At 44.7% G+C, this 17836-nt stretch overlaps 1 protein-coding gene across 1 annotated transcript in view; it reads left to right on the top strand.

Moving 5' to 3' along the window:
• The window catches only part of CROCC2 (ciliary rootlet coiled-coil, rootletin family member 2), an 825280-nt gene that overhangs the window by 747406 nt on the left and 60038 nt on the right, over nt 1-17836 (top strand). The window contains 2 exon segments of the mRNA XM_030216488.1: nt 10654-10785; nt 11858-12037. Of these exon segments, the coding sequence (XP_030072348.1) occupies nt 10654-10785; nt 11858-12037 (312 nt within the window).

Here is a 17836-nt window from a genome sequence, read left to right as displayed (position 1 = left end):
ATGAAGTAGCCAGTTTTGTAGTAGGCGCTAACTGGGCATTATCAGTGGCACTATCCAGTTAAACGCTGTTGAATGTGCATGGTTAGCCCCGGACAAGCAATTTAAATGGCCAGGAGCTGTTTTTGGCCATTTAAATTTATTTGAATATCGACCCCTCATTCTTATTTTGGTTGAAATTTAAATTCAGACCAGTTCTCTGTGGATGCAGTACAAGTTTTATCAGAAGAAAAAGCAGATAATTCTCACTATTTGGTACCCATGCCCCAAGCCAGTGGTGCGAAAAAGCATTATTGTTATTTGCAACACCCTCCCCCACTTTGCCTTCTCTCATCAGTTCCACCAGGTATCGCTCTCCATTTTTCCTCTTTCATTATGACCTCCTGTCCTGTCATTAATCTCTGTTACCTATTTGTTTGTATATTGCAACTAAACAACCATACTTATTATATACACAAGCTGCTGCTGCTGCACTGGGTTAAATAAGTTTCAGCTCTTCAGTTTCACAGAAAAACCTTTAACAAGAAAATTACTAAAAAAGTGCTCTCTGCTTGAAGCAAGGAGCACCCGAGATACCTTGGAACTTGCAGCAGCAGTGCACATGTGTTGCAATAGCCATGCCAGCTGACCTGCTGACTTCTGTTTACATCATTTACAGCAACCGCCTCCAAGGACATAAGTAGCATCTTTCTCAGACATGTTTCAGCCTCTGTAAAAAAAATTTCTATCTTGAAAGATCAGAAAATGCTCATAAGGTTTCTAGATACATTATATGTTGTTTAGAATCGCGTGCTGCTAATAAAATGAAGGAGATTCTCTTTAGTAATGGTTTAATGTAATGCCTCCTTGACTAATTTGCATTTGTTTCTCTCTACCATGGAGTTTCACTTTATACATAGGCATAGTCTGCTTCTTTTGTATAGGGAGGGGGACGAGCAAGAAGTGGAGAGGTCAAATTGACAGGGGAGAGTTAACTTCCTCTTTCTACCTCCCTTATATTTGTGGGGGGGCAGAGGACACGGGGTACACATGTTTTCTCCCTCCTCTCCTGTTTCTCACACTCACACACATAAAAGCAGGGCTTAATTTCCAGAGAAAGGACCTGGAACACAGTTCCATCATTTATTTTCAGACTCCAGAGAAGTAGAGGCATTCTGCTCCAGTCCCTCCCTTCCAAGCAGCCTACAGGGAAGAGAGGGTGAGCCTGGAGCAAGGCAAAAAAACACCTTAATCCAGCATCTTTTCTCTTATTCCTCCTGCCCCTAGCCATCTCCCCCTTCCATCTGCTCCACAATTCCACTTCATTTTTATCTACAAATTAAGCCCTGCATAAAACAGTAAATGTATTTATTTTTATTTTTTTTATTTATAAATTTATAACCATAATATATCAAGTATAGCACCTTGAATGGAAATTAGAAATTAACATAGACAAGAAATAATTACACTCCAAAACTAAGAAGAAATAATACATAAACTCAGGTCCAGAAGTATGCCAAACGTGGGCAAGAATTAGCTCGAAAATCTTTGGAGAACAAAATAGGAAAATGAATAAGTACATAAGCACCGCCATACTGGGAAAAGACCAAGGGTCCATCAAGCCCAGCATCCTGTCTCCAACAGTGGCCAATCCAGGCTTCAAGAATATCAGCCAGGAAGTAACCTGTTCCGGGGCAGAGGGAGCTGCAGCGAAGTTAGCAGCGAACTCAGCTGACAGGCGCACGCCACGGCACCCCTCCAGCGGCGTGCACCCGGGGCGGACCCCCCCCCCCCCTTGGTACGCCACTGCCTGCACATATTGCTGTTTTGGTTGCTGCTACAAGCTGATGGCCCTGGAGCAAAGGTATAGCAGTGGTATCTCTAGACAGAAATATTTTGGGTACGAAAAGGCAGCCAAGCCAAAGCAGCACTTTCACATATTGAGCTGGATTTAGTAAATGGGCCTCAAAATTCAGCACTGAAAAATAATGGTGCCAAATGATATTCTATAATGGGTGTTCTGGGATGGGTGCCCTTTATAGAATAGTGTGTAATGCCAGGATTCGTGCCCAACTTTAGATGCAAGGATTTACAGCAACAAACCTAGTGTAAATTTTGCTGTGTAAGTTAAGTGCAAATCCCTGGTATTCAGTAATACTGTGCTCATCTTTAATGAATGCCCCTAACCTGCTCTTGATCCTCCCATGGCCACACCCCCTTTTGAGTTGCACACTTTAAGATTTGCGTGCAGATATTTATAGAATAGCATTTAGCAAATATGTGCACACAAACCAAAAATGTTGCCAATTAACACCAATAATTAATTGTCAGCACCCAATTATTAGCAGTAATTCTCTCATTAGCCAATTTAGTTGTATGCACATCTCAGAATAGTGCACAATTTTGCATGTGGAAATTTGCGCACTATATATGGAATTTCCCTGTTTATGCCCACCACCATATCACATATGCCTTCCCCCCCCCCCCTCCCCACCATTTACTATAAAATTGGTAATATAAGGCACAAAGGCCTTTCATGCATACTGTTAGTTTCAGCTACCACATAAAGCTGCCATCATAACAGATAGCATCATTCAACAAATTCTTCCGTGTGAGAGTAAAGTGTGGGTCTTTTATAGGATTGGACAGAATCTCAATATAAACTTGGCACCTCCAGTTCTGTATTGCAAACTTCATATACCCCAACAATTGAACTAGCCCTCTTACCAGTGGTGTAGCCACTTGGGGGCCTCCCACTTTTGGCTCAGGCCCCCTCCATAACTAGAGTATCCTTTCACTGGCTGGTGGGGATTCCCAATCCCCGCCAGCCGATGAAATCCACAGTCGAAATTGTTCCAGCGCTGCCTTTGCAGGGAAGAAGTCGGAAGCCTCCCTTCCTGCTTCCGTCATATGCATGCATCTCAACTGCTTAGTTCACACATAATCTGAGCATGCACGATGAGTGCCAATGTGGGTGGCCGGAAGGGAGTCTGCCAACTTCTTCCTTGCAGAGGTAGCACTGGGACAATTCTAGATCGGCTCTGATCCCCAGACACGCTGCTGATATGGGGAGAAGGAGGAAGGGGTGTGAGTGTCGGGTTCCCTCTGCTCCTGCTCCACCTTCCAGGTTACGGCAGACAGCCATTGAGAACTACAGCATTACGGCGGCTCTCACCCCAAATCCACCTTTGGTTCTGCTTCCGGATGTCTTCAGCGGCAGTATTGGAGACAGTAATTTATTCAGTCCCATCGGACAGACAATGCCTCCGAAGTCTACGATTGCACACGCTGCGGGTGGACAGACTCAGGGATCAGCTGGTAATGGACCTTTCCCTTACTCGTTAGAGAGATCCCCTGTGGCAGTTTTTGCATCGCAAGAGGTAACATCAAGGGATGAAGAAAAGCAATGGATACAATAAACTGTGAAGTGACAGCCCCCAATAGGGGCGTTGTTGCAGCACATTCCCCCGAAGCTAACGGAGTTGGTAAGACTAAAAGTTGTTACAATGGATTCCAAAAGAAGCATTACAGACTCTCAACAACTCTTTTCATAAAGTAACAATCTTTTTCTCCAAGGACAAGCAGGTTGAATAATCCTCAGAAGTGGGTCGGTGATCCGCGCTGGCACGGGAACCAGCATTCTAAAAAGCAAAAATCTTTGCTAGAGCCTTCTGAGCATGGCATGCACCTGACTGCACATGCGGAGAGTGCCTTCCCACCCGCCGCGTGGCCACGTTTCTCGGTTGTTATTTTTCCATGTGAGGAGAGGCAGTTCTTACCTAGCTCCGCTTTTGCCCGGAAAAGCCTTTAGTGCCTTCGTTTTTTCGGCGTTTCACCTCTTATTTTCTTTTTTATTTTATTGCCTTGTTTCAAAAAAAAAAAAAAAAAGAGCTCCCTTTATTTTTTCTTAGTTTTTGGACCTGTGTGAAGTTTCCTTTATTTTTAGTCACAGCCGTCCGGCCAGTTTTTCTCTTTTTTTGTGATTTCTTGTCAGCATAGTCATGTTTTTTGATTTGGCTAGGGTGGTCTTCCCTTCCATGTCATCGAAGATTCCCAGTGGCTTCAAACGCTGTACTCGGTGCAACTGGACCATCTCAGGCACTGATACCCATTTGTGGCGTATACAGTGCCTTGGGCCTGACCATAGCCCAGCTCGTTGTGCCCTGTCAGTATTGGGGTAATTAAAATCACCCATTATTATTGTGTTGCCCGGTTTGTTTGCGTCCCTAATGTCCTTTAACATTTCTGCATCTGTCTGTTCATCCTGGCCAAACAGACGGTAGTACACTCCTATCACTATCCTTTTCTCCTTCACACATGGAATTTCAATCCATAGTGATTCCAAGATGTGTTTTGTTTCCTGCGGAATTTTCAATCTATTTGATTCAAGGCTCTCGTTAATATACAATCCAGCTTATTTTTGAAAGAGAAAGACGCCCATATTTCAACCCAAATCGGGAGATGGGCATCTTTCTCCCGTGGGCGTCCAAATCGGTATAATCGAAAGCCGATTTTGGGCGTCTTCAACTGCAATCTGTCGCGGAAACGGCCAAAGTTGAGGGGGCGTGTCGGAGGCGTGGTGAAGGCGGGACTGGGCCATATTTATCGGCCGAGGAGAGATAGGTGTCCTCGGCCGATAATCGAAAAAAGAAAGGCGTTTTTAGCGCGAATTTGGGTCACTTTTTTTTACCCTTTTTTTTCATGAACAAGTCCCAAAAAAGTGCCCTAAATGACCACATGACCACCGGCGGGAATCGGGGATGACCACCCCTGACTCCCCCAGTGGTCACTAACCCCCTCCCACCCAAAAAAAAACAACTTTAAAAACTTTTTTTTCCAGCCTGTATGCCAGCCTCGAATGTCATACCCAGCTCCATCACAGCAGTATGCAGGTCCCTGGAGCAGGTGTTAGTGGGTGCAGTGGACTTCAGCCAGGTGGACCCAGGCCCATCCCCCCCTACTTGTTATACTTGTGGTGGTAAATGGGAGCGCTCCAAACCGCCCACAAAACCCACTGTACCCACATCTAGGTGCCCCCCTTCAGCCATAAGTGTTATGGTAATTGTGGGCAGTGGGTTTTGGGGGGATTTGGGGGGGCTCAGCACCCAAGGGAAGGGAGCTATGGACTTCAGAGGTAGTTTGCTTTGTATTTTTAATTGTTACAAGTTCCCCTTAGGGTGCCCGGTTGGTGTCCTGGGATGTCAGGGGGACCAGTGCACTACGAATCCTGGCCCCTCCCACGACCCAATGCCTTGGATTTGGTCATTTTTGAGCTGGGCACCTTTGGTTTCCATTATCGTTGAAAAACGATACCGCCCAGCTGAAATCCACACAAATCCGATGCATTTGGCTGGCACAAACCGTATTATCGGACAAAAGATGAATGCAGGGGCGTAGCCAGACTTCCGTGGGAGGGGGGGTCCAGAGCTCGAGGGGAGGGGCACATTTTAGCCCCCCCACCGCGCCCCCTCCCACCGCCATTGTCGCGCCCCCCCCCCCTCCCCGTCTTTGCCGACCCCCCTCCCGCCGCGAACCCTCCCCCGCTGCTGCCTACCTTCTGTTTTGCTGGCGGGGGACCCCACTCCCCGCCAGCCGACATCCTCTCCGACCGTTCTGCTGCAGAGAAAAGTCTTCTTCCTTGCATGCTGATGTCCTGCACGTTGTACGTACAGGACGTCAGACTCAGAGACTCTGAGTCTGTTGTCCTGCACAACGTCAGGACGTGCAGGACATCAGCATGCAAGGAAGAAGACTTTTCTCTGCAGCAGAACGGTCGGAGAGGACGTCGGCTGGCGGGGAGTGGGGTCCCCCGCCAGCAAAACGGAAGGTAGGCGGCGGCGGCGGCAGGGGCGGGTTCGCCGGGAGGGGGGTCCCGACTGAAATCTACGGGGGCCCAGGCCCCCTCAGGCCCCACGTAGCTACGCCACTGGATGCCACTGGATGCCCATTTTTTTCCAAAATACGGTTTGCCCCACCCCTTCACGTACCCGCTCTCAGAGATAGACGCCCATGGAGATGGGCGTTCGCATTCGATTATGCCCCTCAATGTTGTCGCTCCACCAATTCGATCCGCCCTATCACTATGATATAATTTGTACCCCAGTATGACAGTGTCCCACTGGTTATCCTCCTTCTACCAGCTCTCAGAGATGCCTATTATTTCTAATTTTTCATTTAGTGCAATATATTCTCTCTCTCCCATCTTATTTCTTAGGCTCCTGGCATTCGCATATAGACATTTCAAACTATGTTTGTTGTTCCTATTTACATCATGCTCAGTACTTGACAGTATTAATTCAGTGACGTTCCTAGGGGGGGGGGGGCGGTGGGTGCGGTCCGCCCCGGGTGCATGCTGCTGGAGGGGTGCCGCGCGCGCCTGTCCTTCGTTCATGCTCCCTCTGCCCCGGAACAGGTTACTTCCTGTTCTGGGGCAGAGGGAGCATGGAACGAACGAAGGACAGGCGCGCGCGGCACCCCCTCCAGCGGCATGCACCCGGGGAGGAGGAGGCTTTCGTGGGGGGTGTCCTTTCACCGGGGGGGGGGGGGGGTCGCGCTGCATCCGGGTGGGCGCTGCATCCGGGGGCGGGGCGCATCGGCGATCCGCCCCAGGTGTCAGCCCCCCTAGGAACGCCACTGTATTAATTTGCAATCTTTTGTCTGATTTTTATTTTTATTTAAGGACAGCTGATCTACTATGGTCTCTTTTGCAACCTCACTATCAAAATACCCTATCTTCCCTGCTTTGGTGATATCTTTGAAAGATACCTTATCCCGAACCATGCGCTTTTGAGCGACACTACCCTCATATACTTCACTCCACTCCCTTTTATTATTTTCCAACTCCACCCCAGCTGTCACTCCCCACAGGGAACCACTTTATCTCTGCAACCTCTCTGCCAACCCCTCCTCAACGCTTGTCTCCAACTTTCTCTCCAGCCCACTGGCAGGGATTTCCTTCCCCCCGAGACGTCTGAAAAAATCTATCACCGCTATCTTAGGCCCAGATGCACAAAGGTCTCTGTTAAAAATCCCTCTGTATTTCCAAATCAGTAAAAATTACCAATTTGGAAATATAGAGGAATTCCCAAAGAGAATCGCATGCAAATGAGTTGCTTGTTGCTTTTCATTTGCATGTGATATGGGGGAAGCCAGTTGTCTAAGCGTGGCTGCTCTGCACATACCACAGATGGCTGCCATACATACAGACAAGCTGCGTGAATGAAAACAGAGGTAGCCTTTTTTTTTGGGGGGGGGGGGGAGGGAGAGATCACACAGCTTCTGGCTCAGTACAGCTTCAGCAGCTCCCGGCACCAGATGAGTAGCAAAGTAGGCTCTGAGCTAGTGGGTGTGTCTGGGGGAGGGTGAAGGGTCCTGTCTGGCGATCGAAGGAAAGGAGGCAGCAAACCCGAGGTCACTCTAAACCAGCAAAAATATAGATAAATAAATATTTTAAAAAAGAGCAGCCAAAGTGGCTAATTTAAAATCTCTGGGAAGCAATCCACTTAAAAAGTCACTGCGATAAAATAAAAGTATGTTCCGGGCAGCTGGTGCACAGCTCCAGATACATGTGGAGTGCAACTGCTATAAAGTTCTTCCAGTACCAGCATTTCCCTCCGGTGAGCAGTCCTGACCCAGCATTCCTCCTCCAACCCCACCCCCCTAGCTACACTTAAAACAGGATCAGAGAAAAATTTGGTCAGGGAGATGGTATGAAAGAAGCCTCTTTTCAACTGTGCTGTCAGAGCAGAGAGGGGAGCAGCCAGCCAGTCTTTCCAATGCTGATGAGCTCCAGACCTCCTGTTAAAATTTCAGCACTAAAGGTAGGGGCTTCTTCTATGTATCAGGTCAGAAAATGGCTGTGCATCGCCTTGCATGCACATTTGTATAGTACTTAGCTCATTATAATAGCTTTGCATTCTGTTTTCATGAGCTGCTACCATGACAGGGAAATAGCTCTGAGAACCATATTGTGCATGTCTCGTTTTATTACTTGCTCGCTAAGCCGGCTAGAACTTACCAGGTTTAGTGCATCTGGGCCTTAGTAACACCCATATCATGGGATATTACACTAGTTTATCCAATTTAAAAATGGGAGGTAAACAGGCATGTTTGGGGGGGTTAAACATACAGTTAAGTTTAATGAGACAGCACTGATATTCAGCACTATCCAGTTAACTTAACTGTATAAGTCAATCTGCACAAATAACTGGCCTAAAGTTGTGCAGATAAGTTGATCCTGACGTGTTACAGTAACAAATTTAAATGCTGTAAAATAAATTAAAAATAAATTCCTCTCCCGCCCTCTATTTTATTTATTTTATTTTATTTTATTTATGTTAATTTATATACCGTATCTTATTGCATCTGCAAAACAGAACGGTTTACATATATATAAAAAAATTGGTATATACAAATAAACAGACATAGGAATTCCATTCATGACAGGAAAGCACAGCAATCAAGATAAACTACATAATAAATCAATACAAGTTAAAAATCTAATATCCAGTTAAGCTATCCCATTTTTCTTTGTCTTTTTGACCTTATCTCATTATGCTAAGTTCTGTTCTACGTAGCTTATAAAGAGAAAGGTTTTCAGAAGTTTTCGGTAATGGAGATAAGATTTCTCTAATCTGATCTCCTTTGGAAGGCTATTCCAAAGGGAGGGTGACAGGTAGAAAAAAGCCGATCTCCGTGTAGATTCCCACCTAGCCTTAGTAAGAGGGGGAATGACTAACCTGTTATCTGTTAGGGATCTGAGAGTTCGCATAGCGGTGTAGGGGATTGTTAAATTCGACAAGTAGCTAGGGTTTAAAGTGTGAAAGGCTTTGTGTGTCAGGACAAGAGCCTTAAACTTTATTCTTGCTTCGACCGGGAGCCAGTGCAGATGATGCAATAAAGGTGTTGCTCGATCATCCCTCCGGGCCCTACAGATCATACGTGCTGCTGTATTTTGAATTCTTTGTAATCGCTTTAAGTTTGCTTGAGTAATCCCAGCATATACAATGTTACAGTAGTCTAAACGTGAAGTAATATATGCCGATGTCAGCGTTTTGAGAGAGTCCTTACTTATTGAATTTCTGACTGACCGAAGCCGTCTCAGATGAAAGAAAGATTTTTTCACTACATCGGATACTTGTTCCTCAAAGGTCAATGCGGAATCAATAATGACCCCGAGATATCTAAAAGACTTAACTGTTGGAATATTCTGACCAAATAGCACAGGTACCACAGAGGGATATGTGCCTTGCCCTACTATCCAAGATGTAGTAGTCTTATCCGGGTTCAGTACCAGCTGATGTGTTGTCAACCAGTCTGCTACTTTATCCAAGCATATTTGAATGGGTGTAAGATCTATGTTCGATGGTCTAACATAATGGATAAGCAAAAAATCATCTGCATATGAGTAAAAACTTATACCCATTGTTTGAATGAGGAGCGCCAGGGGACTGATGAATAGGTTGAACAGTAGTGGAGATAAGACCGAGCCCTGAGGAACTCCACATGATAAGTTGTAGGATCTAGAACAGGATTGCTGCTGAACTACTTTAAATGAACGATTCGTTAGGAAGGATATAAACCATTTCTAATTCATCTCCTCTTCTTATCTCTCTCTTCCACTTCAGCCTTCCCTCCCCTCTTTCCCTTCACCACTACCAGCAGTGATGAAAAGAGGCCACTTAAGTAGCAGGCCTATCTTTGACCGCTAAAAAGTTAACCTGTTTGCGCAGAATATCAGCATAGTCAGTTAACGTTTTAGCGGCTAAAATAAACCTGGATATTCAGTGCTGGTCTCTGGATATGGCCCTACATTGAATATCTGAATTTAATGCCAACAGAAAATGAGCTGTCCGCTGCTGGCTGATTATTGGGCCCAAAGATCCTAGAAAGACTAAGGTGGAATAACCATGCCTCCCCCATTATGAAATCTCTACACCATCTACTGTTTATGAACCAAATCCAGTTTAGGCTATAATGCTTACCTTTAAGATCTTAAATGGCCTAGCTCCAGGTTATGGCATCATGCATAGAAGTCTAAGGGCCTAAATGCTCGTTGAGGTTGGCAGGGCTAGAGATGCTGGTGATTCCAGATGTGATAGGAGCTCATCTTGAGCAAACAAGATGTAAGGCTTGTTGAATTCTTGCAACCTTTCTTTGGAATTCCCTGCCAGTTGAGATTGTAAAGGCTGGTTGAGATTCTGAAGATTAATGAAATCCTTAGGAATGTGCTAAGAACAAAAAATTCAGTTGGTTTGTAGGTCTTTGGACTTTCTCCCAATTTTCAGACTCTTTGATTCATTTCACACATTTGTTCTAATTTTAAAAAATTAACATGTATTAACAATTTAAAGGCACGCTGAAGATCTGAATCTGCACTAATGAATGCACATTGTTAGAAATACTAGCTTATTGTACATTTCTAGAGAAATTAATAACATGTATAAGAATGTGGTTAAGCTGGAGGATGGGGTAATTATGTGTGATGTTGAGTGTTGTTGACATGGACTGTAAATCATCTCCGCTTGAGAAACAGAAGCAGTAAATAAATACGTGCAAAGAAAGAAAGAAAGCTTGAGGTTGGTCTTGTGAGGATTCAGGTTCTCTAAAACTTCAAACCTCCAGTCCTGCCAAAGAATAATCCTAGAGCGAATCTGATGTGTTCCATCTTCTTTGCAGGCAGAACTTGAGAAGCTAAAGAAGGAGGATGATGCCCTGAGGCTTAGTGCAAAGAGAGGACAGCTTGATAAGTCACTGACTAGCCTAGAACAGGAGCTGGCTGACTACCAGAGGCAGAGCCAGCAGTTTCAGGTCAGGACACCAGTAGAACCTACTTTAACATTGAGCATTGATGAACTTTGCTTCATGCCATTCATAGGGGTATAGTAAGTACCAACAGAGGTAGAAGATGGTGAAGTTATATGCACCTGCTTATGATGTTATAAGAACATTTGAATTAATATTCAGACCTCACGGTCAGTATTTCATTTAAACAACAGCTGTGGCATTTAAAGTTATACCCAAATGTTCAGTACCAGCTGCTATCCAGATATTGGCATTGAATATCAGGGTATAATGGGCAGAGCTACAATTATCCAGATAATAGCGATATTCAGTGCTATTAGCTGGATAAATATCCGGATAACTTAGGACAGCATTTTGTTGCACTAAGTTATTCAGAAAACAGTCTTTGGGTAACTCCCAGACTCTGCACCTGCACCATCCCACTGCTATCTAGAAGATAGCTCCAAGGCAAATTGTGGAGATATTGAGCAGCATTATCTGTATAAAGTTGATGACAATCCAGGTATGTGTCTGATCAACGGCACTTATCCAGGAAATAACATCTGCTACCCAGGTAAGTGCTGCCTAATATTGCACCAATTAATAATAGTTTGCATTTTCCTAGTTTGTTGTATTCAATAATTATAGTAGTTTATCAGCCTATTTTAGCATGTATAACCTTACAGACTATATATTTTGCTTGGAATTCATATACTGCGGTAAAGTGAAGATTGATTTAGCTATTTCTCCTAATAGTCTTTGAATAAATGAGGCAAAAGAAGATATAAAGATTTATTTTGCATTCAAGCAGAGAGTAAACAGATGAACAGAAATTCAAACACACTTCCAAAGAGTTGCAGTGACTCCCATATGTTAGGGCTCTGACCACTCACTTTCTCCCTAATCAGTCACATTTAGAGCATTCAAAAGAAAACGTCTGTGCTCTCTCTGTTCCTCATCCCACATGCATAGCAATACTGGGGTTCCAAGGTGTTGTGAATATAACTGGGTTTATACCTGAGTTTAGTAGAAGGAATATGGGGAACAGCAGTTTCTAAGAAGTTTGTGAGATTGATGAATCATTTGGCTCTACTGCTAGGCACAGATAGCGGACCTGGAAAGAGCTCATGCTCAGCGCCTAATGGAAGTGACATCTCGGCACCAGAAGGATTTGGAACTAGAGACAGAGAGGCTGCGAAGCACTCAGCTCCAGGCAGAGAGAACCCTGGATTCACGAGAGAGAGCACACAAGCAGAGAGTGAAGAGTCTGGAGGAACAGGTAAAAGAGTGAAAGATCTAAGACCACAGTTGTTGCAAATTTCAGTCTTTTCCTGAATTATTTATAAACTGTTAGATTAGCAGGAGTACGTTAAAAAAATGTTTTATTATGTGGCTCAGCAAATTTCACATTAAATTCAATAATTAATCTTGTACAGAAAAGGAAAAAGTGATCCATATAATTATAGCAAGAACAAAATATTTCCTTTATTCACTCAAGTCCACAAGACAGAGGGTCAGAGTTAAAGAAAATTGCCAAAAGAAATTTCTTCAATCAATAACATAGGGAGTCTTTTACAAAGGCGCGTTAGTGTTATAGTGCGCGCTAAAAATTAATGTGTGCTAAACGCTAAGACATACATTATATTCCTATGGGCATCTTAGCCTTTAGCACACATGAATTTTTAGTGCATGCTAAAAACTCTAACGCGCCTTTGTAAAAGACTCCTGTAACTTAGGGCCCCTTTTACCAAGCTGCAGTAAAAGGAGGCCTGCGGTAATGTCGGCACATGTTTTTTATGCGCGCTGAGGCCCCCTTTTACCAAAGCAGGTAAAAGGCTGGGTTTTTCTTAAAGGAAATGGCCCTGCGCTAATCACAGGGATTGACACGCAGCCATTTCAGGGGAAGCCCTTATCACCACCTTTTTAGGTGACGGTAAGGGATCCTGCGCTACCCTGGCGATAATCTAGCCCTGGTGCTACAAAAATACAAAATATTTTGTAGCACCAGAAATGACATGCGCTGGAAGTGGAAACTATCTCCGGGTTCAATTCCAAACAGGGCCGGTCTTAGCAATTATGGGGCCCTGTGCAGACCAGTTCGGCAAGGGGGCCCCCTGCCCCCACCTAGCCCCACCCCTTGTTGACAAGATGTGTTTTAAAATGTTTTTATTTCAAATACAAACAAATCTAGCAAAATTTGTACAGAAACACTAATTCAAATAAGCACAATGCTACCATAGGAAACCTTTGGATTTAAAACGCAAAACCTTGTGCATGTAAGGATTGGATAAATGAATTAAAACAAATGCCCTTAATATATAATACTTGGAAGCAATAATGAAACAGTGATTGAATATTCACATAGCAAGCAGCCTGAGCCAACAGATTTATTTTCCACTGAACGTAATTAACTTTGTATGAATTTGGCTGTTAATAGTGTGCCGAACTGGACAATGTTGGCACATTTACACTGACTCTGGACAGTTCTGCACGAAGGAAACTCTTCCCTCATTATTCAATACCTTCTCTGTGAAATAGTAATAATAAAAAAAGGCAAGTGCATTTTCATAATATACCACTGCATTCCACAAAGCAAAAGGAGCAAGTTCCCACATGCCATCTTTTTTTCTTTTGATGTAGACACAGGAGAAAGAAAAGATGGTAAATGCTCCCAGGTTGCAACCTAATTCATGTTTAATGCCATAAATAAGTAAATAAATAGATAGAAACTCTGAATGTTGAGCACCTGATTCTCATAACATGATATCTATTTAGTGGCCCTTTACCAGGAGAAAAAATAAGACTCGCAAGGCGCCGCTTGAAGTCTCTGCAGCCATTTAAAAAAAGCGATGCGGCAGCAAGAGGATTAGCAGCAGTGGGCAGGAAAGACTGGGGATCTTTCCTGCCCCAAAGAATCCACTAGACCACCAGGGTGGCTTCAGGTATGTGCCAGGAGGGCACCCTGCCACTCGGGAGAGGAGAGGCAAAGTTTAGATCATCATGCATTCCCACTGCTCCCGTGCAGCTCTCTAAACAGGAGACAGCAATAGGATGGAGCAGAAGGGAGATGCCAAGGTCACCACTGGGTCCCTGGGAGCACGAGGCCCTGTGCGACTGCCCCTGTCACCCCTGCCTAAGACAGGCCCTGATTCCAAATTGGCACACAGGAAGCTCAATGGCGTGTGGCAAGCCCTTTGTAAAAGGGCCCCTAAGTAACAAGCATAATTGTCTAGCCTGAGTAAGAACCATCCATTATTTTATTTATTTATATTACAGCTTTTATACTGCACTATCCAATGTACAAGAAAGTTCACAACAAAACATACAAAATTCAAAATTACTACTAACTAAAATGTAAACATACATAAAAGAAAGTTTCAGATACATCTGAAGTCTAACCAGCCGATTTTCAAAACGACTTAAGTGGGCAGGAGCCTCCATCACCATCTTGACCAATTGCAGAAGGTATATGGGCAACCAAAGGTTGTCATATATGGACAGAGTTTGTGAGGTGGTGTGGTAACATGACTTGGCAAGCAAGCATGGAACCTTCAGAAAACACACCAGAGGGCAGTGTAAGGTCATAAAGGAAAGCTTTATTACTATGTACAAGGGAAGTAAACAAGCCTGTTTCCTCACAGGTTCAATACTCATCATAGAAGTCTTTCAAAGTTGGAGTGGGCAAGTAATGCATTAATAATGTGATTAATGCGTTAATAGTGTTTTAACACCAGACGATTTTTTCAGTGTGGATGCGCCCCCTTCCCCCGTGATTACCTCAATAACTTGGGCTCCACATTTTCTCCTCTTCTTCGCTGCCTAAATTTTCTTCCCCTACACGGTGATCAAGCTCTGCAGATACTTGAGCCGAGCTGTGCAAGAAGTTGGGGAAGTCTCATGGTTTCAAGTCCTATGAAAGTCTTGCAAGACTTGAAACCGCAATACATATAGTAACATAGAGGGGCATAATCGAAAGGGCGTCCAAGTACGCAATAGGACGTCCTTACGAAAACGTCCAAAATCAGGCATGTATAATCGGAAAATAGTATGGGTGTTTTTCCATAATCGATTATCCCTGTAGCAAAACCACCAAATGAGGAGCGCATAAGCGTGACTAAATTGGGCGCCCTAACACGTTCAATTATCGCAGGTGCAAACGCCCAAATCAGAAAGTGTGTAAAAGAATGTACATAGGTGTCCCGCAAGTACAGTACATGCTGTTCTGGACATCCAGGTACGGGAAAATATGAGGAACGTTTATATGCGTCAACTACAGAAAGATCATGCTGCTCCACCGAATATTACTCATATGTGCCCTTTCTGGATGTCCGGAACTGCATGCAGCTATATGCATATTGTGTATATGTGAAAAGGGTCGGGTGCTTCATACTCACCTATATAAGGCAAGTTCCGCACGCATAACAACCAGGCATGCACGTCAAAGACATCTATGCTTTCGACGGCATCCACGTGCTGATAGGGCCATATATGGGATGGTCATCCATATATGGAGCTGTGCACGATACGACGTCCGTCACGCAAGGACGTCCATATAAGGCACTTGTTTTCCCACACCTATTCTCAGTGAAAAAATGGCACATTTAAGGAGGGAGCCAAATTTCACTGAGGAGGAGAGCCTTCTGCTGGTGCGGCTCTGCCTTAGGCACCGGCACAGGCTCTTCATCACCCACCACCACCTGCCCCCCCAGGCTCCAGGCCATGAGAGCCTGGTCCCGCATCAGGGAGAGGCTGGAGAGGTAAGTGTTTGCCCCCCCCCCCCTGTACTTACACATATAACAGCTCCCTCCCTCATCAATGTAGCCAGTAACTGGAGTGTGCATGCAAGGATAATGAGTACTATGGGTACATACACAATCACTAATAAAATGTATGTTCTTGAAAGGACGACCATTCCCACATCCCTACAATAATGTATTTCCTTATTTAATTATTTCTTGCCTCTGAACCCCACGTTTTCCCACCCCTCTTTGCAGGCTCGATGTGGCTTACAACACCTCGGAATAGTGGAAACATTATACCAATTAAACATATACTATACTTGATAACAGGGTAATGCTAACACATACAGTGGTGGAAATAAGTATTTGATCCCTTGCTGATTTTGTAAGTTTGCCCACTGACAAAGACATGAGCAGCCCATAATTGAAGGGTAGGTTATTGGTAACAGTGAGAGATAGCACATCACAAATTAAATCCGGAAAATCACATTGTGGAAAGTATATGAATTTATTTGCATTCTGCAGAGGGAAATAAGTATTTAATCCCTCTGGCAAACAAGACCTAATACTTGGTGGCAAAACCCTTGTTGGCAAGCACAGCGGTCAGACGTCTTCTGTAGTTGATGATGAGGTTTGCACACATGTCAGGAGGAATTTTGGTCCACTCCTCTTTGCAGATCATCTCTAAATCATTAAGAGTTCTGGGCTGTCGCTTGGCAACTCGCAGCTTCAGCTCCCTCCATAAGTTTTCAATGGGATTAAGGTCTGGTGACTGGCTAGGCCACTCCATGACCCTAATGTGCTTCTTCCTGAGCCACTCCTTTGTTGCCTTGGCTGTATGTTTTGGGTCATTGTCGTGCTGGAAGACCCAGCCACGACCCATTTTTAAGGCCCTGGCGGAGGGAAGGAGGTTGTCACTCAGAATTGTACGGTACATGGCCCCATCCATTCTCCCATTGATGCGGTGAAGTAGTCCTGTGCCCTTAGCAGAGAAACACCCCCAAAACATAACATTTCCACCTCCATGCTTGACAGTGGGGACGGTGTTCTTTGGGTCATAGGCAGCATTTCTCTTCCTCCAAACACGGCGAGTTGAGTTCATGCCAAAGAGCTCAATTTTTGTCTCATCTGACCACAGCACCTTCTCCCAATCACTCTCGGCATCATCCAGGTGTTCACTGGCAAACTTCAGACGGGTCGTCACATGTGCCTTCCGGAGCAGGGGGACCTTGCGGGCACTGCAGGATTGCAATCCGTTATGTCGTAATGTGTTACCAATGGTTTTTGTGGTGACAGTGGTCCCAGCTGCCTTGAGATCATTGACAAGTTCCCCCCTTGTAGTTGTAGGCTGATTTCTAACCTTCCTCATGATCAAGGATACACCACGAGGTGAGATTTTGCGTGGAGCCCCAGATCTTTGTCGATTGACAGTCATTTTGTACTTCTTCCATTTTCTTACTATGGCACCAACAGTTGTCTCCTTCTCGCCCAGCGTCTTACTGATGGTTTTGTAGCCCATTCCAGCCTTGTGCAGGTGTATGATCTTGTCCCTGACATCCTTAGACAGCTCCTTGCTCTTGGCCATTTTGTAGAGGTTAGAGTCTGACTGATTCACTGAGTCTGTGGACAGGTGTCTTTCATACAGGTGACCATTGCCGACAGCTGTCTGTCATGCAGGTAACGAGTTGATTTGGAGCATCTACCTGGTCTGTAGGGGCCAGATCTCTTACTGGTTGGTGGGGGATCAAATACTTATTTCCCTCTGCAGAATGCAAATAAATTCATATACTTTCCACAATGTGATTTTCCGGATTTAATTTGTGATGTGCTATCTCTCACTGTTACCAATAACCTACCCTTCAATTATGGGCTGCTCATGTCTTTGTCAGTGGGCAAACTTACAAAATCAGCAAGGGATCAAATACTTATTTCCACCACTGTATAAAGTAGTTTTACAAGCATAAATTATAATGCATACAAACAGTACTTTCTGGCCTCATGGCCACCTCTATGGCATCATCTGCATAGGAGCCAACTTGGTGGCTGCTGTGGGTGCTTCAGCACCCCCAATATAGAATAAATGCCTTGTATGGATCCAGGGAGGGGTGATCTCCACTGGGGGTAGCACCCCCAAAAATTGTACAAAGGTGGCTTCTATGAATCTGGACCAATGGAGGTGATCCCTCCCCCCCCCCCCCCCCCCCAACAGTGTTGACCCTCTCTCTGCTATTTGAGTAACAAATGAATGTGTGTGCAGAGGCCAAGAAGGACCATCCCCTCACTCCTGCTCTACAAACATATCTTACAGACGCTTCGGTGGTCACCGGGACCTGGAGTAC

The sequence above is a fragment of the Microcaecilia unicolor genome, chromosome 10, assembly GCF_901765095.1.
Source record: "Microcaecilia unicolor chromosome 10, aMicUni1.1, whole genome shotgun sequence".
Classification (NCBI taxonomy): Eukaryota; Metazoa; Chordata; class Amphibia; order Gymnophiona; family Siphonopidae; genus Microcaecilia; species Microcaecilia unicolor.
This window is presented reverse-complemented; position numbering and strand designations above follow the sequence as displayed.